This window comes from Balaenoptera acutorostrata, chromosome 1 (assembly GCF_949987535.1).
Source record: "Balaenoptera acutorostrata chromosome 1, mBalAcu1.1, whole genome shotgun sequence".
Taxonomy (NCBI): domain Eukaryota; kingdom Metazoa; phylum Chordata; class Mammalia; order Artiodactyla; family Balaenopteridae; genus Balaenoptera; species Balaenoptera acutorostrata.
The window spans coordinates 96571067-96597925 of NC_080064.1; the positions used below are offsets into that span (position 1 = coordinate 96571067).

The window sequence follows — 26859 nt, forward strand, 5'->3', positions numbered from 1 at the left end:
TTTTTTTTACCTATGTAAAAACATTGAACTAAGTCTAAAAGTTTCTTTATTTCCCCACTAATCTTATAGTTTAAAGTTATTCTGTATTATTTAGGGGCCAGTGTGTTGGTATGTTCCAGTCTCACTAAGTCATTGGTTCTCAACTGGGTGCAGTTTTGCCCCCTGGAGAAATCTGGCACTGTCTGGGGACATTTTTGGTTGTCACAACTAGGGTGCAACTGGCATCTTCAGGGTATAGGTCAGAAGTGCTGCTAAACACCCTGCAATGCACAGGAAAACCCCCACACTCACAACAAAGAACCATCTGGCCCAAAATGTTAACAGTACTGAGGTTGAAAACCCTGCTCTAAACTGTGAATTCAACATCTTTGAGGCATTTAACACTAGAGTTTATATTCTGAGAATGAAAATAGTAATGAATAATATCATATTTCATCCTACTTAAGTAGTCTATGGGAACTTCTAAAAGTTATAAGGCATTCAGATTACTGTTCTTCTTTTATAAAAGTAATTTCCCTATCTATGCTTTTTTACAACAGAAAATTTAAAAATAGGCAGGAAGATCTACATAGGATTGCCAACTTTTGATTCCACAAAGAATGAATATTAATAAAAAGCAATCACAACATGTATCATAATCATTTTATAAAGGGACATTTTATTTTATTTTATTTTTTAAAGGTTTTTTAAAAATTTATTTATTTTATTTATTGATTTTTGGCTGCATTGTGTCTTTGTTGCTGTGCACAGGCTTTCTCTAGTTACGGTGAGCGGGGCCTACTCTTTTGTTGCGGTGTGCAGGCTTCTCATTGCGGTGGTTTCTCTTGTTGCAGAGCACGGGCTCTAAGCGCACGGGCTTCAGGAGTTGTGGCTCACGGGCTCTGGAGCACAGGCTCAGTAGTTGTGGCGCACGGGCTTAGTTGCTCCGCGGCATGTGGGATCTTCCCGGACCAGGGATGGAACCCGTGTCCCCTGCATTGGCAGGCGGATTCTTAACCACTGCGCCACCAGGGAAGCCCTAAAGGGACATTTTAATATCTCAAAAGTAGGAAGGACACAATTTCAAAGGCCAGCAGCCCTTTAAGATGAATACATTTAGTTTAATGAGAAACTTACTATCCTGTAATTTCACCTAAGACCAGTAAAACTTCATAACAAACCATCAGGTTTCTGCAGGGAGATATCTGAGAGCCACTGCTAAATTCCAGAAGTAGCAATGACAGAGCCCAAAGAATACTGCCTTAGTACTGGTTCCTGACTATATCGTTGACTAAGCTCCCTGGGCTGAATGACATTCATAATATCAAATACAGGGAAGTGCAATGAGTTTAAATAAACTCTCCTAATATAATAAAGCTTTTTAAAAAGTTCCTTCTTCATGAGTTAGAAACATTTCATTTCTTAAGGCTTTCCTAGTCACAAAATGCTACATATCCAAGAATCTGTACTCCTTATCAAGGACATTTGGTATCACATAAGCACAGAATACATTTCTGCATGGAAATTTGGGTTTTTCTTTTTCCATCCAATTCAAGGAAGGATATATTTAGCTTCCATTTTGGCAAACATGTTAACTCCCTTTTGCTCTGTAATTCCACTTCCAAGAATCTTGTTTTAAGGAAATAATTCAAGATACAGAAATAGTCACATGTATGAAAGATGCTCAGTAGAACATGTATTTAGAAAAATTGCAAACAATTTAATTGTCTAAAAATAGGGGAATCATTAGGAAATTAAGTAAATCGAAAATTTTCAAAGCATAAATTTGTAATCACATAGAGAATTCCTATAATGTTAATGGATAAAGCAGGATACAAAATTCTAAATGCGACGAAATTGGGTTTTTTTCAATATGCACAGAAAATTATCAGTAGTATGTGTGGATGGTGGGCTGATTTTTCTTCTTTATTTTTCTATATTTTCTACAAAGAGTATGTTTATATAACGAGTATGTTTTACTTCTATAGCATAAAAAAAGGTATTTCAGAAATATTTTTTTTAACTTTACAGAGTCTCTGATTTCTTAATCAAATATCTTTTATGATGATGCCACAAACACAAGAGAGTTGTGACTCTTTTTAATGAATCTCTGGATCTTACTCCTGAAAACATTCTACAGAAAACTTTGTTTTGTAAATGTTCTTTATAAAAATAAACATTTAAAAAACTATACTTTGTCTTTTCATGATTACAAAGGTCTATCTATACTGTACCTATTATTAATACTTAACATTTCTTGGAATGAGCTACAAACCTCACAGTGCTAATGAAATCATACCTCAGGAAAAGCATATCATCTGAAAATAGGCCATTTATGACTCCACTTTCCTTCTCAAGGGCCAACATACTAATGTGAAGCTTCTTTGAATTCAAGAAGTCTAAAATTAGCTTAATGACTTCAACCTCTTTTACATTCACTGTTTCTTCAGCCGTCATGTTGATAACCTAAATATTAAACAAAACAAAAACAAAAATTAATTCTATTATTTCTAACCATTATTAACTATCTGGAAACTACACATAACAAGTTTCTTGAAAATATTTAATACAGTTATTCTAAGTGAAACTAATGTAATATTTGTCAAAACCAAGTCATTCTTCAAGGTTTGATATAGGAATGGCTATGATTTTAAGTCCTAATCTTTGAGAGATACACACTGGAATTACAGATTGATATGAAGTTTGATTTGCTTCAAAATAATACAAGAAGCAGCATGTGGGAGGAAGTAAAGATAAAACAATAATCACGACCATTAAAGTAGGATAATGAGTAAATGGAGGTTCATTATATTTGCTATGGTCTAAATGTTGGTGTCCTCCCAAAATTCCTATGTTGAAATCCTAACCCCTAAAGTGATGGTATTAGGAGGTGGGGGCTTTGGGAGGTGATTAGGTAATGAGGACAGAGCCCTCATGATTGGGATTAGTGCCCGTACAAAAAAGACCACAGGGACTTCCCTAGCAGTCCAGTGGTTAAGACGCTGTGCTTCCACTGCAGGGGGCACAGGTTCGATCCCTGGGTCGGGGAACTAAGATCTCACATGCCGCGCAGCTTGGCCAAATAAAAAAAAAATTTTTTAATAATAATCATACACTGCGATCTATTGAAAGTCAGCCCTCGACACAAGGGTTTGTCGCTCCCGCCGCCGCCACTGCGGCGGCGGCGGGGCCCGGGGGTGCTCGGCGTCCGTTTCTTCCTTCCTCCCTCCCTCGCTCTCCGGACTCCCCCACACAGCACCCCGCGGGCGGCGTCCTCGGCCCACCCTCGGTGGCTGCCCACCGTCCGCGCGATGGGAGCGGCTGCGGGTCTCGGCGCGCATGTTCCCGGACCGCCCGTCCCGGTCGGTCGGGGGAGGCGCCAGCCCCGCCGGAGGAAAAGGGGGGCGAGAGGGAAGGGGACGCCCCTCGTGGCGCCCCCCGGCCTCGGCGCGCCGCGCCTCCTCCCCACCCCGCCGTGGGCCTCGCCCACGGGCTGGGACGGGGAAAAGGGGAGGCGGGTGCGGACCGAGAGGCGGCGGACGTCGCAGGGCGGCCCCGTGGGCCCCTTTCCCGGGTGGCCGTGGGGGCTGGAACGGCGGCGGCACACGTGTGCCGCCGAACGCGTCCGCGGCCGGGTCCTTCGCCACCCTCGGCGCGGGGGGTGGGCCGGGGTTACCGGCCGCTCGCGGCCCTTGCGCTCTTACTAAAAAAAAAAAAAGAAAGAAAGAAAATAATATAATCATAAAAAATAAAAGAGACCCCAGAAAGCTAGTTCAACCCTGTCTGTGAGGATAAAATGTGAAGTCAGCAGTCTGCAACCGGGAAGAGGGCTCTCACCAGAACGGAACTATGCTAGCACCCTTATCTCAGACTTCCAGCATCTATTGCAGAACTGTGAGCAATAAATTTCTGCTATAAATAAACCACCTAGTCTATGGTATTCCGTTATAGCAACCCAAATGAACTAAGACAATATTATTTTCTCTACTCCTACATATGTTTAAAATTTGCCATAATAAAGAATATTTTAAAAAGTCACTAATAACCAAACCATGTTTAGCTATGCCCTATACACTCATTCAATAAGCAGTTACTGTCTTTTCTCTGTGATAGACACTGTCCCATAGTCAGGACACACTGGCTCTGTCCTTAAGAAACTTATAGAGTGTAGCAGCAACACGTAAAATGTTGTACCCTATACTTTGGAACCAAACAAAACAAGGTTGGTTAAAATGTGCAACTTTAAGTCATATTGGTACTACCAACCCCAAACATCAGTGATATTTCAGCTCTCTCAAATCCCTTCTCTCACCTGTAAGTCTGCAGTGATACAATTGAGCACACAGGTTAATTCATCAAGAATTAGAACCAGGAGGAATTCTGAAGATCATTAGATCAACATTCTCATTTTAAAGATGAGGCCACACAAGTTAAATGGCCTAAGTTGTTGCAGTTTTCAAATGTTCACGCTCAGAGCAGTACAAATGACTACCAAGCTAAGCGGACTAGCTGCAAACAAACCTCATCAGATGAAACAGACTGTAAGCGTACCTTTCTCACAGGACCAATTATCTTCTCACAGGACCTATCTTTAACCAAATTCACAGAAACATAAACATATGCATGTATGCACATGGGTTTATTTTTTGTCTACTATTTTGACAATATATTTCTTCATAATGAGAAGTACAAACGTCTAGCAGACTAGAATGTTCATCAGATGAATACATTTTCTCTCTTAGGTGGAGGTGATAGAGTAAACAAGGGACAGAGCATGGAAAAATAATTATGATTCAAATATTTAATGACATCAGACTAAGCTAATCTCATACATCCATCTCCACAATAAGGACATGCCTACCTCAGAAACAAACTCACAAATCTGTCTCCCCCAACAGGCCAGCCACCCAATTCCTCATGCTTTGGGTTTCCCTTTGCTATCTTCTGAGCTGACCACCCTTCTGCTCATAGACTTTGTCCAAAAGACTTTGTACAATAAAATTAATGATATTTCCATTCAATAAATTCTGATCGTATTTCAGAACTGTCTCTGAGATTAGCAATTTGAGCATTCCCCAAATCTTCAGATAATTCTTACTAGAAAAGAATGGCTTTTGCTAATTTAACTCTCAGAAAAAATAATTGTAAACTCCCCTCAAATCTTAGAGGGCACTTCACTTAAATCACCATATACCAATCACACAACTTAATACAGAACTGAGACTAATTTTCTAATGATTCAATACATCCAATGTTCAAGACATAATTTTCTAATGTTCTATAATTTTCTAATGTTCAATACATCCAATGATATTAAACATTTTATAGGCCTCATATTATTCAACATTCAGTCTAATACTAAGTAACTCTGGAGTTACTACGAATCTATGGCAATAGTCCCACAAGTTTCATGCTGCCATCATTTCTGATCAATAAAGCCTAAGAGAAAAATGAGTAGTATATTCTTAAAAATACATATTTTACACTGACTTTATATCTAGATTTTGAATAGATACAAAAAATGTATCTTAATTACCCTAGAATTATTCAGGGTTTTAAAAAATTCATTTAAAAAGATAAGTTTTAATTCTATACTGTAGAATTCCCAGTAGAAAAGTATGATATTTTAATCACCCAACCCAGAATTTTAACTCTTATCAACTTTACTGTTGCTGGATACAACATAAAACATAGACACATAACATAATGACTATATCTTAGAATTATTCTTTTCTAACCCACCCTGTGTTACTGAAACATTTGTAGAGGCTCCCAAAATCCTAGCTATGTAATTTAGAAATTAGATATGTATATATTTTTAAACATAACATAAAAGCATGATTCATGAACATTCTTTAATCTCCTTGAACTATTAATCACTACAAAGCTAGAATTTTTTGCTAATTCAGAGGAGTAGAATTCAATAATAAATGCCTCTTCCCCTCCCCTCAGGGGGACTACAAATCAGTAAGATTTAACTAGCTTAGGAACCACTAAAATTATTTTTTAATGAGATGTACAGTATATAATAAGTGTTCATAAATCAACACTTATTAACTTAAGAAGCAAAAAAATCAATGAAGAAATGTCTCTAAAAAAGTACAGAGTAGATGCTTTTGTTTGCAACTGTTCTAAAAGCTATTCAAGGGAATTCCCTGGCAGTCCAGTGGTTAGGACACTGTGCTTTCACTGACGAAGACATGGGTTCGATCCCTGGTCAGGGAACTAAGATCCCACCAGCCACGTGATGCAGCCAAAAAAAAAAAAAAAAGCCATTCAAAAGGATAAAGCTCTGGCCCTTTAACCTGACTATTTAGCCAAAATCAGCCTTGATAACATCTTAGGTAGACCTACCAGCCCATGGTACATGTGAACAATTACTCATCAGGCACAATTTATATAGGACGAACAATAAAGTGTATTCCACTAAAAACAGAAAACAAAATGGGGGAGGAGGAATCAGAGTGTTTCAGTATTTCCATATGAAATGATAGATTTACTGTAGGAAAAAAATCACAGAAACATGAACGCTATGAATTTTCCTTTAAGAAATAAATGTTTACTTATATTCAATATCTGGACTAAGTGAGGTAAGAAAACAAGAGTTTTCTTTAAAAATAAATATATCTGGAACCAGCTGGAAAGTGGTTAGTATTTTAGTACTAATATACAATTAACACCTACAGAAACTAAATTCCAGATGGCGTCTCTATATGGACTCCTGCTGATTACTATCTTAGTGAATCAAGATTAGAAGAATGTATTAGAGGGCAAGAAATAAAATTATTTTTAGAAATCTAAGATTAAAGGTAAAATGTTAACAATAGATAAGAAAAAAAAGAATGGTAATAGAAATATATTGACTTCTATGTATATTTCTATACATAGATACGGAAAAAGTTTCATGAAAAATATATCAGTGGTAGCTTTCTAGCCAAATATAAATAGATATTTAAATGTTCCTTTGCAATGAGGTTCTTCTTCTACTTACTTATAATACAGATTAGAAAGGAAGAAAAATGCACAAGGCTAAGAATGATTCAGAAGCATAAGGCTGAGAACGATTCAGAAGCATAAGATTAAGGGAATTAAGGTACAGCCACTAAATATTTTATAGTCAAGAAAAAAGTGCATAAAAAGGCTCCATTATTCCCCATCTCCATCCTAAACAATAAACACCACTTTCTTTAACCTTCCAAGAATTACAGAGTGCCTAACGCTGAAAAATAGTCCTTTACCATTCCAGTTTACAGGCAAAAATGCAGATAAAGAAATGAAGTACTATGAAGCTTTTTCATAAAATATCAAACTGCAACATAAGACTATGGTAATTTTTCCTTAAAAAAAAGAAAAAAAAAAGAGTGAGAAAAAACTTGCTAGCTATCTCTTTAATAAAATAGCATTCCAAAAATTTATGTTGCTGCCAGATCATTTAATTGTAAATGTCTGGTCCTTCAGGAATATAAATGTGACATTGCAAGTCACAATTTCTATGGGCCTCAATTTCTTCATACATAAAATAAGAGGGTTAGTTTAGCTAATTTCTATGATTTCCCTTCAACTTTTATAATTTGTTTTAACTCACATTTCAGTAACAGGAAGCATATATTCTTAGGGGGAAATAGCAAGTCTGGAATAATCAGAAGTCTCTGATCCTTAGGTCAGTTTAATAAGAAGAAAGAAAAGAGATTTGTTTTAGATCATTTAAGTAAACAAACAAAAGAAAACCCCTTCTAACTGCAAGGCTCTGTCACGTCTGCTAATCGGCTAATATGGATGCAGTGTGTGTCCCTTCTTACTGCTGACAGCTGTTCTCTATTCATCAATTATTTTAATTTACCTTCTGGAACTGTGAATGATTTTTGGTGTGAAGAACAAATTGTTTAAAGCAGGTGCAGCTTTATATAGCTATAAAAAGAAAAGAATCAATTAACATAAACAATATGTTGTGTATATACATAAAATATCTCTAGAAAAAGACACAAGAAATTGATAAAAATGGTTGCCTCCAAGAGGGAAAACTGGATAATAAAGAATAGAAATGGAAGACTTTTCACTATATACCCTTTTGTACCTTGTCAATTTTGTACCATGTACAATTATTACCTATTCAAAAAAATTGAAATACTATACATGAAACATAAGTAATGAATTTCCAATTGCAAAAAACTGGAAAGAACTAGAAACATAATGAATATAATGTATTCATCATGTATATAATGAAGCAATAACATTTCAGAATGATTTGTATTTCTTTTATAACCTGAGACCTCTTCTCAGATCGGATTCAAATATTATTTCAATCTTTCTTTATGAGATTAAAGTATGTGAATTATTTGCATATTCGAACCCACAAGTATTTTAAAAACATATTTAATTACTAAAGTACTAAAAATGTACAAGACAGGCAGACACAGGCTGTGTAATTGAGTCACATAAAAACCAGAAAAGGTGGACTTCCCTGGTGGCGCAGTGGTTAAGAATCCGCCTGCCGATGCAGGGTAAACAAACAGGTTCGAGCCCTGGTCCGGGAAGATCCCACATGCCCCAGAGCAACTAAGCCCATGCGCCACAACTACAGAGCCGGTGCGCCTAGAGCCTGCGCTCCACAACGAGAGAAGCCACCACAATGAGAAGCCTGTGCACCACAACGAAGAGTAGCCCCTGCTCGCGACAACTAGACAAAGCCCGTGTGCAGCAACAAAGACCCAAAACAGCCAAAAATAAAAATAAATAAATAAATTTATTTTTTTAAAAAACAGAAAAATTTAAAAATTGCTAAATTTGGCACTAAAAATGTAAAATGTAAATCTTCCATTTAACAGAAGTTGCCATAAAGTTAAAAGACAAGGGTCAAACAAGGACCAAATACAATACATATAAACAGCTAAGTGATTACCATCTAGAACATAAAAATAGCATCTTCAAATCAGTATCTCCCCCAAAATTCCAGTTGAACAATAAGCAAAAACTCCAGACAATTCACAGAACTACAAATAACCAAAGAATTTATGAGAAGATGTTCAACTTCACTAGTAATATTAAAGATGCCATTTATGGAAAAATTAAAAAGACCTGATAATATATAGTGTTGGCAAGAGTGTAAATGCCCCTTCATATGCTGTGTTAAAAATATAAATTGGGACAGACTTTTTTTTTTTTTGCCTGAGTTGGGTCTTTGTTGCTGCACACAGGTTTTCTCTAGATGCGGCGAGCGGGGGCTACTCTTCATTGTGGTGCGTGGGCTTCTCATCGCGGTGGCTTCTCTTATTGCAGAGCACAGGCTCTAGGCACACAGACTTCAGTAGTTGCAGCACGTGGGCTCAGCAGTTGGGGCATGCAGGCTCAGCAGTTATGGCTCGCAGGCTCTAGAGCACAGGCTCAGTAGTTGTGGCACACGGGCTTAGTTGCTTGGCAGCATGTGGGATCTCCCCAGACCAGGGATTAAACCCATGTCCCCTGCACTGGCAGGCAGATTCTTAACCACTGTGCCAACAGCGAAGTCCTGGGACAGACTTTTTGAAAGAGAATTTGACAGCATGAAATTTTCATCTATGAAAATTTTAAATGCATATACTCTTTGACTCACCGATTCCAATTCTATTTCTAGGAACCTATTCTGCAAAAATACTTGCAAATATATACAAAGATACATATACAAAGATGTTCCTTAAGATTTGCTCGTAATAGACAAAAACTAGAAATAAACTGAGCTCTCATCAATAGGAGAATTGTTAAATTGTGGTAAATTCATACTATAGAATACTAATGCAGTGATGTAGATCTACTGTACCTTAGCAATAAAAAGGCACATCACAGAACAATACAGCTATCAATAAATACTTGCTGAATGGATGAATATAAATAGGCCTATTTATCTTTTTTAAAAGGGAGGGCATAATATCTCTGTGTCTAAATAAATGACAAAGAGAGGACTGGAGGGATACTTATCAAACTGTTCAGAGTGGTTACCTCTGAAGAGAGGAATGAGATTGGATAGAGGGCAGGGAACTAGGAAGGGAAAGGGGTTGAAGGGAGTTTTTTTACTCTTTATCATCTGTATTACCTGAATGGTTCACAACCAATATATATTCATGCATTACTTGTACATTTATACATACATTTCTTATATAAATAGAATTTTTAATTTTACACAGAAAAAACTGTGAAAATGAAAAAAAATTATAGAATTAGATCTCAAAAGTTCTCTTCTATATCAAGGTACCAGGTAGAATAGAATCCCAAAGATAGGATTAACTGCTACATTTACAATGCAAAAACTATTGGGTACAAAAACTATTCTAGGATCTTTACTTATATTGTTTAATCGATCTTTATAACAATCTTACGAGATTGGCAATTTCATCCCCATTTTACAGATGAAGATACTAAGCTTTGTAAGGTTAAGAAATTAGCCTAGTATTTATATTAAGGCTGAACATCTCACTAGCAGCTGAATACTTCTTCCAGAAGTGTGTCAGGACATAAATCCTGATATCAACATCCCTGTCAACACCATCCAGGAAATCTCTTAAAAGTACCTGAGGGAACCTATTTAATTGTGTAACAGAACAAAGGGGCAAAGAGGAGGAAAAAATATATATATTTAGATTAACTTTTAGATCAATTTTTCATTAGTTCCTTAAACATCTGGGCTGTCTTATCTTGATAGACAGGCAAGAAATTGCCTCCTCCTCCCCAATTCATATCCTAAGCTTTGTAACAATGAAAATTAGAATTTCTGACTGTGAAAGAGTAAAAGAAATAACAGACATAGAGGAGAGGCAAAGAGAGACAGAGAGATAGAAATAGGAAGGGACAGAAGGAAGGAAGGAAGGAAGAAAATACAGTAGACAAAGGTTAAAACCCTAGAACAAGATTGGAACCATAAGTTGACCAGATTCTAAAGCTCTTCCTACTGTATCACACTGATTCCCAAGAAAGGGAAGGGCATCAATACTTTACAAAAACAAGGAAAAACATAAAATGGATAGAGTCATCTAAATATGCTAAAATGAAAAACCTTCATTTTACTGAAATAATATATAAAAATTATTCCAACAGAGGTCCATAGTTCTATGATTCTTCAAATTATTTTTCTATTAAACAATGTTAATAGGGTGGGTAAACAAGCTAGAAGTCTACATTAATAACAATCTAACCAGACTTTTAAACATACCGTTTTAGCTAGAGAGACAAAATTATTAGCTCAACTGTGTCAGAAACTAAAATGAAATTAAAGATTATTTTTTATTTTAAAAGATCTCTCCAGGTCCAATAAAATATACTTCCTAACCCTACTTGATAAACCACACTTAATTTTTTTTTTAAGATAAAGGATGTTCTTTTATTTATTTATTTATTGGCTGCATTGGGTCTTCGTTGTTGCGCGTGGTCTTTCTCTAGTTGCGGCAAGTGGGGGCTACTCTTTGTTGCGGTATGCGGGTTTCTCATTGCGGTGGCTTCTCTGGTTGCGGAGCACGGGCTCTAGGCATGCGGGCTTCAGGAGTTGTGGCTCGCGGGCTCTAGACTGCAGGCTCAGTAGTTGTGGCGCACAGGCTCAGTTGCTCCATGGCATGTGGGATCTTCCCTGACCAGGGCTCGAACCCTTGTCCCCTGCACTGGCAGGTGGATTCTTAACCACTGTGCCACCAGGTAAGTCCCAAAGGAGTTTTAAATAGTTTATTCCTTAAATTATCACAGCAGCTTATGGTAAACATTCAAATGTTTATTAAGCAAAATTTCAACCTATAAAAACACATGTAGGGCTTCCCTGGTGGCGCAGTGGTTGAGAATCTGCCTGCTAATGCAGGGGACACGGGTTCGAGCCCTGGTCTGGGAAGATCCCGCATGCCACGGAGCAGCTGGGCCCGTGAGCCACAATTGCTGAGCCTGCGCGTCTGGAGCCTGTGCCCCGTGACGGGAGGGGCCGCGATAGAGAAAGGCCCGCGCACCGCGATGAAGAGCGGTCCCCGCACCGCGATGAAGAGTGGCCCCCGCTTGCCGCAACTGGAGAAAGCCCTCGCACGAACCGAAGACCCAACACAGCCAAAAATAAAATAAATAAATTAATTAATAAAAAAAAAAAAAAAAAAAAAAGAATGAAGTAATGCCATTTGCAGAAAAAAAAAAAAAAAAACACATGTAAATAAGAAATGTAGAATTGTTTTAAGATTAATATTTGTACCAAAAATTTTAATTTTAGACTCTAATCACAAGTTAATGCTACATCAACTAAGATCAAAGTGAATATTCATATAAATTCATATAGTATTCTTTATTTATTTGCTTATTTGTTTGTGTGTTTTTACCTTATCTGTGGTAAAAGGTATGCTTTATCTAAGAACACAATTTAACCTTTCATTATATGATGAAATCGCTAGTATAGTTTTCTGTCACACCTAAAGCCAAGGTACCAAAACAGTGCTTTGTAAAATAGATTAAAATTATCCTTTATGTTCTTTTTTTACTCCCACGCTTTTTTGTTTTCAACGAGAAAAGTAGAACTTAAGATATTTGAGTATGCTTCAAAACTGAACTACATAAAAAATGGTTTGTCGGGGCTTCCCTGGTGGCGCAGTGGTTGAGAATCTGCCTGCCAATGCAGGGGACACGGGTTCGAGCCCTGGTCTGGGAAGATCCCGCATGCCGCGGAGCGGCTGGGCCCGTGAGCCACAATTACTGAGCCTACGCGTCTGCAGCCTGTGCTCCGCAACAGGAAAGCCTGCGATAGTGAGAGGCCCGCGCACCGCGATGAAGAGTGGCCCCCACTTGCCACAACTAGAGAAAGCCCTCGCACAGAAACGAAGACCCAACACAGCCATAAATAAATAAATAAATAAATAAAAATTAAAAAAAAAATGGTTTGTCGGTAAGTATAGGACTATATTTATTATATAGAGGTACATTCAGAAACATAAGAAAATGTACTGAACCAAGAGTCACAAAAACTTGAAAACGAACTAAAAATAACACAAATTATACAAGTATTAGCTATAGAAGGAAGTACAACAGAGTACATACTATATAATTACCCATTAAAGTTTTGCATCCTTAGCTTTTCTACTTCCTTAGCATTTATAAACTTATCATAGAATTGAGTTGGAAGGTACCTCTGTCCACTCTCTAATTTAGTACAGAATATCTGAACACTTAACTCTGAGAGATGGTCTGCCAACCTCTACATAAATGCCTCCAATAACAGAAAATTTCTATAACCCCCAAGGCACCTATGGAAGACAGTCTCTAAGGCGGTCACCAATAAGACTACTAGTGTTTTTACATCATTTTGTAGTCCCTGGCCCTTGAGTGTGGACTGGATTTACTGACTCACTTGTACCCAGGTGCAGAGTGGAAGTCCTGGGATGTCGTTTCCAAGATTTATAAAGAGATGGTAGCATCCATCCTGAGGGCAGGCATGTGCCCTCTCTCAGACTGCTCACTCTGGGGGAAGCCAGCTGCCATGTCATGAGGCAACCTTGTGGAAAGGTCCAAGTAACAAAGAACTGAGGGAAGCCTTCAGTCAACAGCCTGTGAAGAGTGGAAGCCCTCAGTCCAACAAGGAACAGAGGTCCAGGTCACTGAGATTGGAAGGACATCATCCCCAAGTCGAGTTTTCAGGTGAGACCACAGCCCCTGTAAAAAACTTGACTGCAACCGCAAGAGAGACCTAAAATCAGAGGCTCCCAGCTGGGATGTTGGGACCCTCAGAAACAGTGAGATAAATATTTGCTATTTTAAGCCACTTAGTTTTGGGGTAATTTGTTACACAGCAATAGATAATACAGAATTCCTTTAATTTTTTCTCAAGTATAAAAAGGCATTTTGTTTTGTTTTCCAATATTGAATTAAAATCTACTTTCATCTAAGTATGTCTTTGGGTCAGCATAATAAAAATATGTTACATTAAAAACTTTTACACATTTGAATCTGACAATCATCAGGTCTGTTTCCCTACTTCCTTCAACCATTCTTCACATACCTTCCAGATCCCCTACAATTCTAGTCATTCTCCTCTGAACATTTGTTAATCTCTCTCTTTAAAGCATCTGAAATAGAACACAATACTCCAGGTATGGTCTGGTCAACAACTGTACACAGTGAAATTAACAATTCCCATTATGTGGGTACTATACAGTGAACACACCTAGACACCTAAAGTTGCTTTACATCATCTAGTTGTGAGACACTGTTTTTTGCACTTCCCAGAATTTCATTTCAAAAGCTTTTCCTAAAGTTGGAAAGAAGACCAACCCAATTCTACTTCCAAGCTCTCAAAATAATGTAAACAACAAAAAAGCAAAATTTACAAAAATTTGCAAACAATATATACAGTAAGGTGTTAATATCCAAAATATGCAAAGAACTCATACATCTCAACATCAAAAAACAAACAACCTGATTCCTGATTTAAAAATGGGCAGAGAATCTGAACAGACATTTTTCCAAAGACATACAGATGGCCAACAGGCACATGAAAAGATGTTCAACATCACTAATCATCAGGGAAATACAAATCAAAACCACAATGAGATATTACCTCACACATGTCAGAATGGCTATTATTGAAAAAGACAACAAATAACAAGTACTGGTGAGGATGTGGAGAACACGGAACCCTCGTGGACTGTAGGTGAGAATGTAAATTGGTGCAGCCACTATGGAAAACAGTACAGAGAGTCCTCAGAAAATTAAAAATAGAACTACCATAGGACCCAGTAATTCCACTCCTGGATATTTATCTGAAGAAAACGAAGACATTAATTAGAAAAGATATATGCACCCCTATGTTCACTGCAGCATTATTTACAAAAGCCAAGATATGGAAGCAACCTAAGTGCCCATCAGTAGATGAACTGAGAAAGAAGATGTGGGGTGTGTGTGTGTGTGTGTGTGTGTGTGTGTGTGTATTTTTATATACACACACACACACACATATATATATGCACAATGGAATATTACTCAGCCATAAAAAGGAATGAAGTCTTGTCATGGATGGACCTACAGGATATTATGCTAAGTGAAATAAGTCAGACAGAGAGAGGTAAATACTGTATGATTTCACTTATATGTGGAATCTAAAAAACAGAAACAGTTATACATAGAGAACAAACAGGTAGTTGCCAGAGGGGAAGGGTGTTGGGGGAGAAAAGAAATAGGTGAGGGAAATTAAGAGGTAAATTTCCAGTTCTGAAATAAATGAGTCATGGGTATAAAATGTATAGTGTGGGGAATATAGTCAATAACTATGTAGTATCTTTGTAGGGTGACATATTGTAACTAGACTTATCATGGTGATCATTTTGAAATGTATAGAAATATCAAATCACTATGTTATATAACAGGAACTAACACAGTCTTCAATAATTATACTTCAATTATACTTCAAAAACAAACAAACAAACTCATAGAAAAAAGAGACCAGATTTGTGGTTACCAGAGGTAAGGAGCAGGGGAAGGGAGAACTGGATGAAGGCTGTCAAAAGGTACAAACTTCCAGTTATAAGATAAACAAGTACTAGGAATGTAATGCACTACATGATAAAAATAATTAACACTGCTGTATATTATACAGGAAAGTTGTTGAGAGTAAATCCTAAGAGTTCTCATCACAAGGGAAAATATTTTTTTCTATTTTTTAAATTTTGTATCTATATGAGATGATGGATTTTACTAAACTTGCTGTGATAATTATTTCATAAGGTATGTAAGTCAAATTATTATGCTGTACACCTTAAACTTACCCAGTGCTATATGTCAATGGTATCTCAATAAAACTGGAAGAAAATAGATAAATAAATAAACAGGAAAAAATGTTAAACCAAAATGGACATTAAGGCACCAATTTTAGCTGAGTTCTATAAAGCTTTCTCACAGATTTTATGTAAGTTCCATTTTCTTTTCCAATAGATCAACAAAAGTCACAAAACATGGCACTTAATCATAGAAACTCATTCATTTCACAGAATTCATTATTTAAATCAAATATATCAACTGTAAATAGTATAAAAATTTTATGTCCTTTTTCATGTAGTACTGTTTCTCTATAAAATAGTGTTGACTTGTGAAATGAGATCAACCTCCTAGTAGAGTGGCAAGCATGTGATTGGTGCAATATAAATTTATCCCCTTTAGAACTCATAAGGTAAGGGCATTGTCCTTAGGGTTGCTAATAACATGCTATGGAAGAGCTACTGTGCTACAGATAAAGTATAAAAATTTACTCTGGAAAAAGTTTACCTTGTTTTTTTTTTTTTTTTTTTTTTTAAATATTTATTTATTTATTTATTTATTTATGGCTGTGTTGGGTCTTCGTTTCTGTGCGAGGGCTTTCTCTAGTTGTGGCAAGCGGGGGCCACTCCTCATCGCGGTGCGCGGGCCTCTCACCATCGCGGCCTCTCTTGTTGCGGAGCACAGGCTCCAGATGCGCAGGCTCAGTAATTGTGGCTCACGGGCCTAGTTGCTCCGCGGCATGTGGGATCCTCCCAGACCAGGGCTCGAACCCGTGTCCCCTGCATTGGCAGGCGGACTCTCAACCACTGCGCCACCAGGGAAGCCCATTTACCTTGTTTTTTAAAAAAATTTTAGGTGTAATTTTGAAACACTGGGAATCCTGATTAGATCAATTATGTTAAAGATGCCACATGGAGAGACTCCTACTTGTGGTAACACGTTTGAAGTAAGTATTCATTTAAAAATACTTGTGTCTATTATGTGCTGGTACGATGCTGCATCCCTGGGATACAATGGTTGAGTTACTATGGTGAACAAGAAGATGAAACACAAAACAAGGGCTTCTAAGGGAGGGTGTGGTGTTTTGTAAGGTATCTTTTTACACAAACAAAAACAAACTCAAAATAAAAAGGAAGAAAAATCAGCTGAAATATGTAAGCTTTGGCTATTCAATGTAATGGTCTCAAAATTAAATGGCAAAAAAAAAAAGTATTCTCAGACATGGGTCAGCACTGGATTTATAACCTGAAGACCTGGATTAAAGTCTTCTGTATAAAAATAATATACATAAAATATAAAGTAAAGAGTATCATAAAAAATTACAAATAAAATGCCATGGAAGTTCTGAGGTATCTTGCTAAGAATGGGTCTGAAGGATTGTTAGTATCCTAACATGCAGAGATGGGAAGGGAAAAGGTACTAACATTTATTGTGCATCCACTATGTCAGATCCTGTGCTAAATACTCCCATCCATCACCTATATAACACTCACAACTCTCCAGTTTCATTTTACAGATGATTACACTAATACTCTGAGACGTTAGTTACTTGTCTAAGGTCACACTGCAAAAAGTGCAGAAGCAAGAATGGGATGACCGGGTCTAAAATCCTGTGACCTTTCCACTATAACATTCTAACACATACAGGGGTGAAAACAAAGAGAGGATAGTTAGGATTCAAGTAATCTTGAGGCTAATGTCAAAGTTTTAGAAAAGGGAATTCAACTTATTTCCTGTCCTATGTAGTGATTTGTCATTTATTAGCTGAGTAAGTCTAAGGCAATGCTTCTTAAACTTTTCTCCATAAGTACAGAAGAAACTGAACCCATCCCCACAGAGCCCATAAGCATAAAATTTCTTTGAAGTCTTTGAATTTCACCTAGAAATTAGTGTGAATATTACATTCTCCATATATCTTCTGTTTAATATAAAAACACTATTTTTTATCCAACTCTTCAAGTGAAATTGATGACAACTCCATTAGTGTGTCCATGTTCTGTGACAACAGATTTCTCTCTTGGCACATTGCAGCTTATCGCTAATACTCCTATTTGAAAAGCAAAGGCCGGGGGGATAAAGTAAGCTATTTCTTGTTTATTCAGGAACCAATGATGCACACTGAGGATTATTTAACACCAAATGAAACTCAAGTAAGAGTTATTGGCCATAGCCTTATTTTCTAAAATATGAGAACACCCTACTGAAAGCAGGAAAGCAATCCTGACCCACATATAGGGAGGAAACACCCTTTTCTCCATGTCACCACAGTAATAAAGAACCTCTGCCAAGGAGTAAAGACGCATCTTAATAGTTTCCATGAGCCCTTTTAAGGCCACTGTAAGAAATAAGGTCCTGGACCTAGAAATGCTAAATAGATCATGCAGAAAATTTTAATTAGCCATGTCAATGCACCATTCTGTTAAAAGGTAATCAACAGATGCCTTAAATTTTTTTCCAAAGTGCTTTCAAATACTTTATTTTGTTCAACTTCAGAGCTCATTCCCAGACTAATACAATAGCAAGTACTATCATCTGGAAATTAAGTCAATAGTAGGGTAAGTAGCTCTTCCAAGACTGCAATCAGTAGCAAAGGGAAACTTAAATCCTAGAAATCTGATTTCCAGCTTACTGAGCTACTGAGGAAAACTGCATCTTTTCATACTTATTTTGCAGCATATATCAAAGCATATCACACACTATTTAGTAAGTAACTAACTGATAAACTCGATTTCACAAACAGAAAAAGAGGCTGAACACAATTATGTAACTAGGAACATAAGATAGTACCCCTGCTCTCTTATGATACATTCCTAGTACTGGCTTTAAAAAAAAAAAAGAAAAGAAAAAGACAAGAATTAGGAAGTAGGAGGGTGGGAAGAAAACAGGTTAAAATTCCTTCACAAAAAAATTACATATCCATAATGGCATCAAATTCAAGTGTTTGTGCATGTGTGTTTTTCCCCTAACAATATACTGTTATGGCTTAATTGGTTGGTCACTAAAATTTTTCTTTCCTGTGTGGAAGCAATCTACCCACTGAAACCTAAGATAAAACTGTTCATTACATTTTCCTCCTAAACGAGACCAAAGAATATGTCATATAAAGGAAAATGGGCTCTTAGGCGTTTCTCCTTTCTAGTAAAATTTCAAGGCAACACGTGCCAACACTGGAGACAAAAAAAATTCTACTTGGATTTACTATGAAGTAAAGGTTTATATCATATTAAAGCCTACATGTTAATCTCTGTGCCATTAACTTCTTGAAGCATTCTAAGAAGTCCGCAGCAAAGGGAGGGAAATAAGTGTTAGGATCACAACCTATGAATGTGGGTGGAACAAAGACTTCTCCCTTCATTATGCAGAGAGAACCAAGTTGCCAAAAATGCTCTGCTCAGATACCATGCGTGGTTACTGACTGCACCTCTGGGTACAGAAAAGAAAAAAATCAAATGCTGGTCAAAGGCCGCCCCTGCCTGCCCCCGCCCCTTTCGCTCAAGGCCTCGCCCCAGACCTGCAGCCCCAATCTCTTTCTCCCCAACATAAGAAAGCGGCTTAACCCTAAGAGTTCTACAAGCTCCCGTTCCCGTGTCTCCTACGCAGACGCCCCCGGGACACCGGTCCAACCCGAGTTCCAAATCTAGTCGCTGTCCCCCTCCCCGACCCCGCCCAGACCCCCAAAGCCCTGCTGCCACTGACCACTGACGTCAGAAAGGCCAAACCCGGCCCCCGCGGGGCTGCCCCAGCCCCGCAGCACTCTCCCCTCCTCCCGGCCAAGGCGTGCCCAGAAAGGGACGCGAGCGCGTCCCTCGGCTGTCGCTCGGGCTCGGCAGAGGGGCGAGGAAGGAAGAATCAGCGCAGTCAGCCGCCCTCCCGCCCCGCAGCAGCAGCGAGGTGGGCACCAACCCTGCGCTGGCTTACTGCTCAGGGGCGGGCGGTGCCAGGGCGAGGGCCGTCGCTCGGCCCCCGGAGCCGGGTTGGCAGCGAGAGAAAGGTGTGGTTCAGGAGCGGCGGCTTCCCGTCGGGGCCTGGCCCCCATCCGTCGGCGCCGGGGCCTCACCCACGACCCCAGTCGCCACCCAGTCAGCACCCAAGCCTACCCAAGACACTTCTCCGGGGCCGCGAACGCCGCCCTTGGGGGTCGCCACGGTCGCAGCCCTGTCAAGTGGTGACAGGCGGTGACGGGTGACCATGGCAACCCTAGGTGTGCAGCGCGGCCCGACCCCGCCTCCGCCTCCCGAAGTCGCTCACCTGAGGGCTCCGGGACGAGCCCGGAGAAACCGCGGAGGAGAAAGCGGCGCGGAGGCCGGAGGACGGGGCCCCCAAGCGGCGGGCTCTGGGCTGGAAAGGGAGTGTGAGGGCGGCGGTCTGGGCTCGGCGTCAGTCCTGCCTCCAGCCGCCCGCGCGTCAATCCATCAGCTCTTCAGTCTGTCCTTCCTCCCGTCTCCCCCTCCCGGGCCGGCGACCGTCCGCTCAGCCTCTCACACACTGCGGTTGTCAAGCGGCGCTGCAGCCGAGCACCAGCCCCGAGCCGCAGCCAATCGCCGCGCTTCCCCGAGGCGCCTCAGGACCCCGCCGAGCGGGGCGGCCAGGCAGGTGCCTGCGTCGAAGGGAGAGTCGGCTGGGCGGGCGCCAGCCCGGGGCACGGTGGGGACTGGTCTGGTGGATCGGCTCCCCGCTAGGGCTCCAAGGACCAGCTGGACTCGAAGGAAAAGCCGGCGCGGCGACTGCGTGAGAGACCAGCAGCCGGCACGCAGACCCTTTGGTGGCTGCTGACCCGGCGTCCCGAAATAGGGCGGAGGGGGTTGTCTCCTCCGAATCGAGAGTCGTCTGCGCATTAGAAGTGACTCTTAAGACTCCTCCCTGTTGATCTATTAATAAGGGATAACGAAATAAATCTCGCCGCCTTCTCCTCTCTCTGCTTTTCCAGGTCCCACTTCCTTCCTGAAGGCTCCAGCAGTTTAATTCCCCCTTCTTGATGCTTGAAGTATTTTTGTTATTTAACACTTAACACATTCACTGTTTTCCATCACCCGTTTTGGTTGTAAGCCCCATGACAGCAAACCTCACTAGTTCCCACCCTATCAGTGCAGCAGCATTCCACAAATATACGTGATGCTCAACCGAGCTGAATTAAGCATTCAGGGGTAAAACCATGTAGAGCTAACGAAAGAATACAGGACACAAACCTGTAAGAACTTGGTCCTCACAAAGGCTAAAAGCCAACAAACAGTAAGCGGGGCCTCCCAAAGTGAGGGAAATGTGGCAAAAGGGACTGGTAATAAACATCAGAAACATTTCTGGAAAGGAAGAATTTGACCCAATTCAAGATAAAAGAAGCTATAGCTTGAGGAAAAGGTTCTAAGAAAAATATTTACAAATTGATGGAAAACAATTTAAGCACAGACGCTTAACTGCAAAACTTCAATTGCCTAGCCCTGATTAACTCCTGGAAGAAAGTCTTCATTAAGAATGCTCTCAGTGATAAGTGACAGAAAAATAAATGTAAACACAAGTTAATGTTACCCAGGGTCTTGATGTTAAAAACAACAGCAACAACAACAAAAACTTTACAGAACGTATAAAATGAAAACGTGGGCAAATATATCTTGGGAATAAATAGTCTGTTGATTATTTTACCACTACAGTTTACCTGACAACTCGCTTCTCAATCTTGATTCTCAAATAATAGCAGTTACAAGAACCAGCATCACTTAAATGTTAAACTAAATCTAGAAACAGTTACTAATCAGGAACAATCTGAAAAACATTTGACCACCTAATAGGGGCAGAGTGCTATAAAAAGGAAGAACCTGACCTTCTGGCACTAGATTGGTTTTGGTGTTCACTAACTACAAAACAAAATGCTTTGCCTATATTCTCATTTAAGCCTCACAATCTCCCTTAAAGTGCCTGTTAATTATTACCATTTTAGAGATTTAGGGAAATAAATCACCCAAGGTCAAACAGCTGATAGGAAGCAGAGCCAAGATTCTAACCATTCTGAATCTTAAAACCTTCTTTATCTACTCCACCTCACTGTGTAATAACTGGAAATTTTAGCTTGAAGAAAATGGACTTTATTCTGACAAGGCAGAGGGAATAAGAGGACTTATTCATGTTTATATCCCTCATGCCCTAGGGCATAGTGTTATTTGCATCTAAGTTTTCAGTAAATAGTAATCAGAATTATTGGAAGCAGATGCACAACCATTATAGTTCCAGAAAAGGGGGATGGGAGGAGGAAAAGAACCAGGCACTGAAATACAAGACATCTGGTACATCTTATCACTTGTACACTGATAAATGCATTGACTATGTATTTGCTTCCTAATGTAACATCAAGTTTTACACTACAACCTTAATAGCTGTTAGCCTAAGATATCACCTTTCCTTCTACACTCAGCCACACTGGTTAAGATTAGATCTTCTTGTCTTTCACTCTAGTTGCTGCAAAGCAGCGAATTGTTCAGAAAGGACAAGGCTTTCTTAGATGAAGGGCTGTCCTCACATCCTGAGGTACTGCCTCAGTCACTCACCAAATATTTAGAGTGCCTCCTCTGGATCAGTAACTAGGCTAGGTATCATTTGAAAATGCGGGTTCTAACTTGACAGAATGATTCATGGTGCCTCGTGACTCAAATAAGCCTATAGGCTAAGGTGGACCCCTTTTAATCTGATTCTCCAATCTCACTTCCAAAAGGGAGAATAAACGTTTTTGGTGTTTCCCCAAAAGTAGAAAGGAAGCTGAGTACAAACCTAAGTAAGGAAATCTTGCCTCAAGTTGCTCAGGGGAAGATCAGTGGGTATAAGGGAATTTGTTTTAAAAGCTCCACTCTCATTAGAATGCATACTCAGAAATATACACACCAAAGAGCTGTGTGCTTCAGAGCCAGCAGTGCTCTGGCTCTGGGAAAACAAAGTACTACCACGGCTGCTTCTCCTTCAAACAGGTTCAAGGATTATGAAGGTAGAATACTGGGTCTACCAGAGCTCCTCTCCACACCCCTAAATAAAAGCTTAAATTCTATGCGGATGGTTGAACCTAGTAAAGAAACATACCTTCTTGTTTCAACATAAAAAAGGTATGCTTTTATTTATATTAAGTAAATATCTGGATGTTATATTGAAAACAAAAGTAAATAAAACAAAATACTTGTTTTGGAAAGAAATACTCAACCTATTTAAATTAAGTCATTGAAATAGTTCAACAATTTTTAAAAACTAGAAATTATGTGTTAGGAAATGTTAATAATATGTTGGTAAGGGGGAAATCTCCCCCCTATCCTTCTTGAGTTTTTGTTGGCTGGTCTAATGATTAAATTGACACCAGACAGATTAACGGGAGAAAAAAATGAATTTAATTACCTATGTGTGGGAGTCCATAAGAATATGAGGCCCTAAACCAAGTTAGGCAATTGAGGCTTACATGCCATCTGAGAAAAGGAGAAGGGGTTAGGGATTTGGGACTCCAAAGGGGAGGAAAACACTTTACAGGAAGATGGGGAAATGTTTGGTAAACAAATGTTTGCTGGGCTATGCAGAGACAATGGGACACAAAGAAGACACTTGTCTCCAGGCCCTGAAGAGTTCCCCCTACCACTCTTAGCCCATATTCTGTGTAGGTATCTCCCACGATGGTGCTCTTTCTGGACCAGGCCCTTTATCTAAATTCTTTTAGGCAGTTAAGGGGGAGGTAAAAAGAAAGACTTCCTGAGTCTTTTGTTTCTTAAAAATAATCAGCATAAAATAATGCTCATGCCAAAGAGAAACATTTTAGGGAGGCAAATTTTGCTCCCCTACCATCCCACCTTTAAAGCTTCCCCCAAGAAATTTCATAGTCCAGAAGCTAAGTTGGAAGATTGTTTTATCTCACTGAACCAGTCTCTTAGTCCTGACAATAGATTAGTTCAGTTAGACTCATTTTAGGAGGAGGTGATTCAGGTGGGCTCCCCAAAATAGGGCTGTGGTGCAAGCAAACAGGCATTTAATGAGGCATTTCTATGGGGACAAAATAAAACAATGGTTAATGACTGGAGCAGACACATAATCCCAGTTCCTGGGATCTGAAGGCAGCCAGTGGAGATTTCTAGACATCCGGCTTAAAGCATATTCAGATGGAATAGGGCAGGCAGTGACAATTTGACAGATTTTCCTGGTTTGTCACTTGAATGTCTTTGGTGATGTCATCAGGTATACCAGTAAACTTTCTGAGTGGCCCACATAGCAAGAGGCACAAAAAAGATTGTCTAAAACATGAGCAACTGTTGTGATTTCTCTGAAGTTTGTATCAAGTTTTCTAGTTTTAGTTCGCAGGGCTTCAGGAGAAAAGGCAATTCTCAATAATTCCAAATCAAAAGGATGGGGAAAAGCAGACATTAGTTCAGAGAGTTGTAGCTAGATATGAGGAAACTAGAAGAATTGAGGATCTAGTCCAGTTTATAGGTAGAAAACAAACCTCAAAGACAATGGACAGTATTAGAAGCTAATATCCACAGTGTATTACTGAAACATAAATTTTCTCTCTAAAATCATGTTTTTATAAGTTTATTTATTTTGGCTGCGTTGGGTCTTCGTTGCTGGGTGAGGGCTTTCTCTAGTTGTGGCGAGCGGGGGCTACTCTTCATTGCGGTGCACGAGCTTCTCATTGCAGTGGCTTCTCTTGTTATGGAGCATGGGCTCTAGGCGCGCACGCTTCAGTAGTTGTGGCACGTGGGCTCAATAGCTGTGGCTCGAGGGCTCCAGAGCACAGGCTCAGTAGTTGTGGCGCATGGGCTTAGTTGCTCTGTGACATGTGGGATCTTCCTGGACCAGGACTCGAACCCGTGTGCCCTGCATTGGCAGGCAGATTCTTAACCACTGCACCACCAGTGGGAAGTCCCATCACCCTAATTTTTTACCAAAGGTAGTCAACTTAAGACAAATTTGTTTGCAAAATAAGTTTAGTTTCAATAAACTTGGCCTATCTACTTAAAATACAGCAAGAATTGCAACTGACCATGTAGGCCCTCCTAATCTGCTTTGTTGGAACCTTTCATAAGGAATTTCAGACTGGACTTTTTTTTTTCAGATTGGACTTTTAAATGCCTCTTGAAGCCAGGAAGTCAAGCCAAGGACTTACCATCACAATTGTCTGTAATACCTATATATTGGGGTGAATTCCTCTCTTCTCAAGGTCCCCCAAATATCCTGAGGTTCCAGCACCTGTCAGGAATTGACCTTCCTTATTCACCTGGTAAGGTTGCTGGGAACCCTGTAAGCAAGGTACCAGTCTGTTCCTCCAAGGGATTTTATTGGCTACATAAAGTCAACCTTAGTTCCTTAAAGTGTTCTGGTCATATTTCTGAGCCTATGCATGTCTCTCTCAAATATGACAATCCAATCATAGACTTGGTAATATGACCTATGTGTCTAGGTGTGTCCTGTTACAATAAAAACAGATTCTTACTGAACTTATGAAAATAACTATTGATACATCACCATGAAAATAAGAATACTCACTGAGAGTTTCTGAATCCTGGAGGGGTCAAGTAGGGAGAAAAAGTTAAATGTTTCAATTCTGCTTTCAAAGGTATAACTTACCAAGTTGCTCTAAGTCATAGTTAGCTTAAGAAGAAAGGTTTCTTTGTATCTGGAAAAGAAAAGGTTAAAGAACCAGCAATATTTCAAATAAAAAGTCATAAAAATTATAATAATAAGTTTATTCAGTCCCATGTAATTAATTCTGGTTCTGTTGATCTTTTGTAAGACATTTTATGAAGCCATCATTTTCTCCATTAGGGCCCTATAAATTCTTATCCAGTCAGTGGTATGATTTGAAAGTTATCAGAAATTTGATTCTACAATACTTGTTAGATTCTTTCCCATGAATTTCTCTGAAGGTGAAACACATTAGCAGGAAGGTTTTGTAAAATCACCTGAGGAAAACAATAACTGTCTGTAAATGATAAAAGACTTCAAAATGCCCATTGTTAGAGTTCATTTGATAAGGCAGTGTAGGTTTTTTTATGATGTACAACATTTAAGATAACAACCAAAATTATGATAACAACATTATACCAGGACATATCATATTTTTAGGAATATCACATAATTTCTGGAACACTTATAATATATAACTGTACAGACACAACAAAAAGAAGGGTTAATGTTACTTATTTGACAATGCTTCCCATGCAATTTAACATATCAAATGAGACTAATTAATTTAACATCTCCCTTTTTACAAGGAGAGAGGACAAATCTTTTGAAATGTCCAGGGTGCCTCTGGAATATTTCAAAGTTAGATTAAGGTCAAAAAGACTTCATTTAGAATTTGATTTCAGGAAGTTTGTCAAGAATACCAAAAGGTTTTAAAACATTTGGTCAAGTAGGATTACAGGTCACTGTGAAACAATACTTAGTTATCCATTTAACCATAGTGACAAAGATTTTGCAGGCAGATACAGAAAATTACACAGTTCTGAACAAAACTTAGTTCTTTTAGTTTCAAGAAAACTCAGTTTAGTTAAGTAACCAAGACCTGATGAACGCAGAAAATACAGGAAATTTTTTGGAAAAACACAGATTATTTTTAATTTAATGTGATTATTTTTAATTTAATGTGATTATTTTTAATTTAATGTAATTATTTTTAATTTAGGCAGATTATTTTCTTTTTTTTAACACCTTTATTGGAGTATAATTGCTTTACAATGATGTGTTAGTTTCTGCTGTATAACAAAGTGAATCAGCTATACGTATACATATATCCCCATATCTCCAAAGCCTTTTAGAATTTCTTATCAAGAGCAGACCAATAGTCCAATAAAACTTTGTTCTTTTATCAGAGAGAAAACCAAATTCTAATTTTGCACAGGCTTACTTTTGTATTAAAATTCATTTACTTAAATAAATTTATTCCAATCTTAACCAGTCCTGACCACACATAAAATTTCTTCCCAAGGATTCATTTTTTCACAATTCTTCTATAACTTTCTATGTCCATTTTAGTTTGTCTATTGTTCTCTTTCCCATTTAGAAATAATCAGTTTTATGACAAAGGCACTTTCATTTCCCTCAACAAAAATGTATCTCCATATCTCATACCTTTTCTTAACCAAAAATACATCTTATTTTTCTTGCATACAGAATTGTTTTCCTTATTATTTC

The 26859-nt window shown here is 38.9% G+C and overlaps 1 protein-coding gene across 3 annotated transcripts in view; it reads right to left on the reverse strand.

The window, feature by feature from the left end:
• Nucleotides 1-20468, reverse strand: part of WDR47 (WD repeat domain 47) — a 56272-nt gene extending 35804 nt beyond the window's left edge. Inside the window, exons 1-2 of one of the 3 annotated variants that reach the window (XM_057528115.1) lie at nt 19960-20468; nt 2279-2445 (exon numbers count right to left, since the gene is read on the reverse strand). In XM_057528115.1, coding sequence (XP_057384098.1) covers nt 2279-2436 — 158 coding nt within the window. In that variant the 5' untranslated portion in view covers nt 2437-2445; nt 19960-20468. The remainder of the gene's footprint in view (nt 1-2278; nt 2446-19959) is intronic. The other 2 variants (XM_007169480.2, XM_007169481.3) reach the window with 2 other exon arrangements.
• Between the last annotated feature and the right edge of the window lie 6391 nt (nt 20469-26859).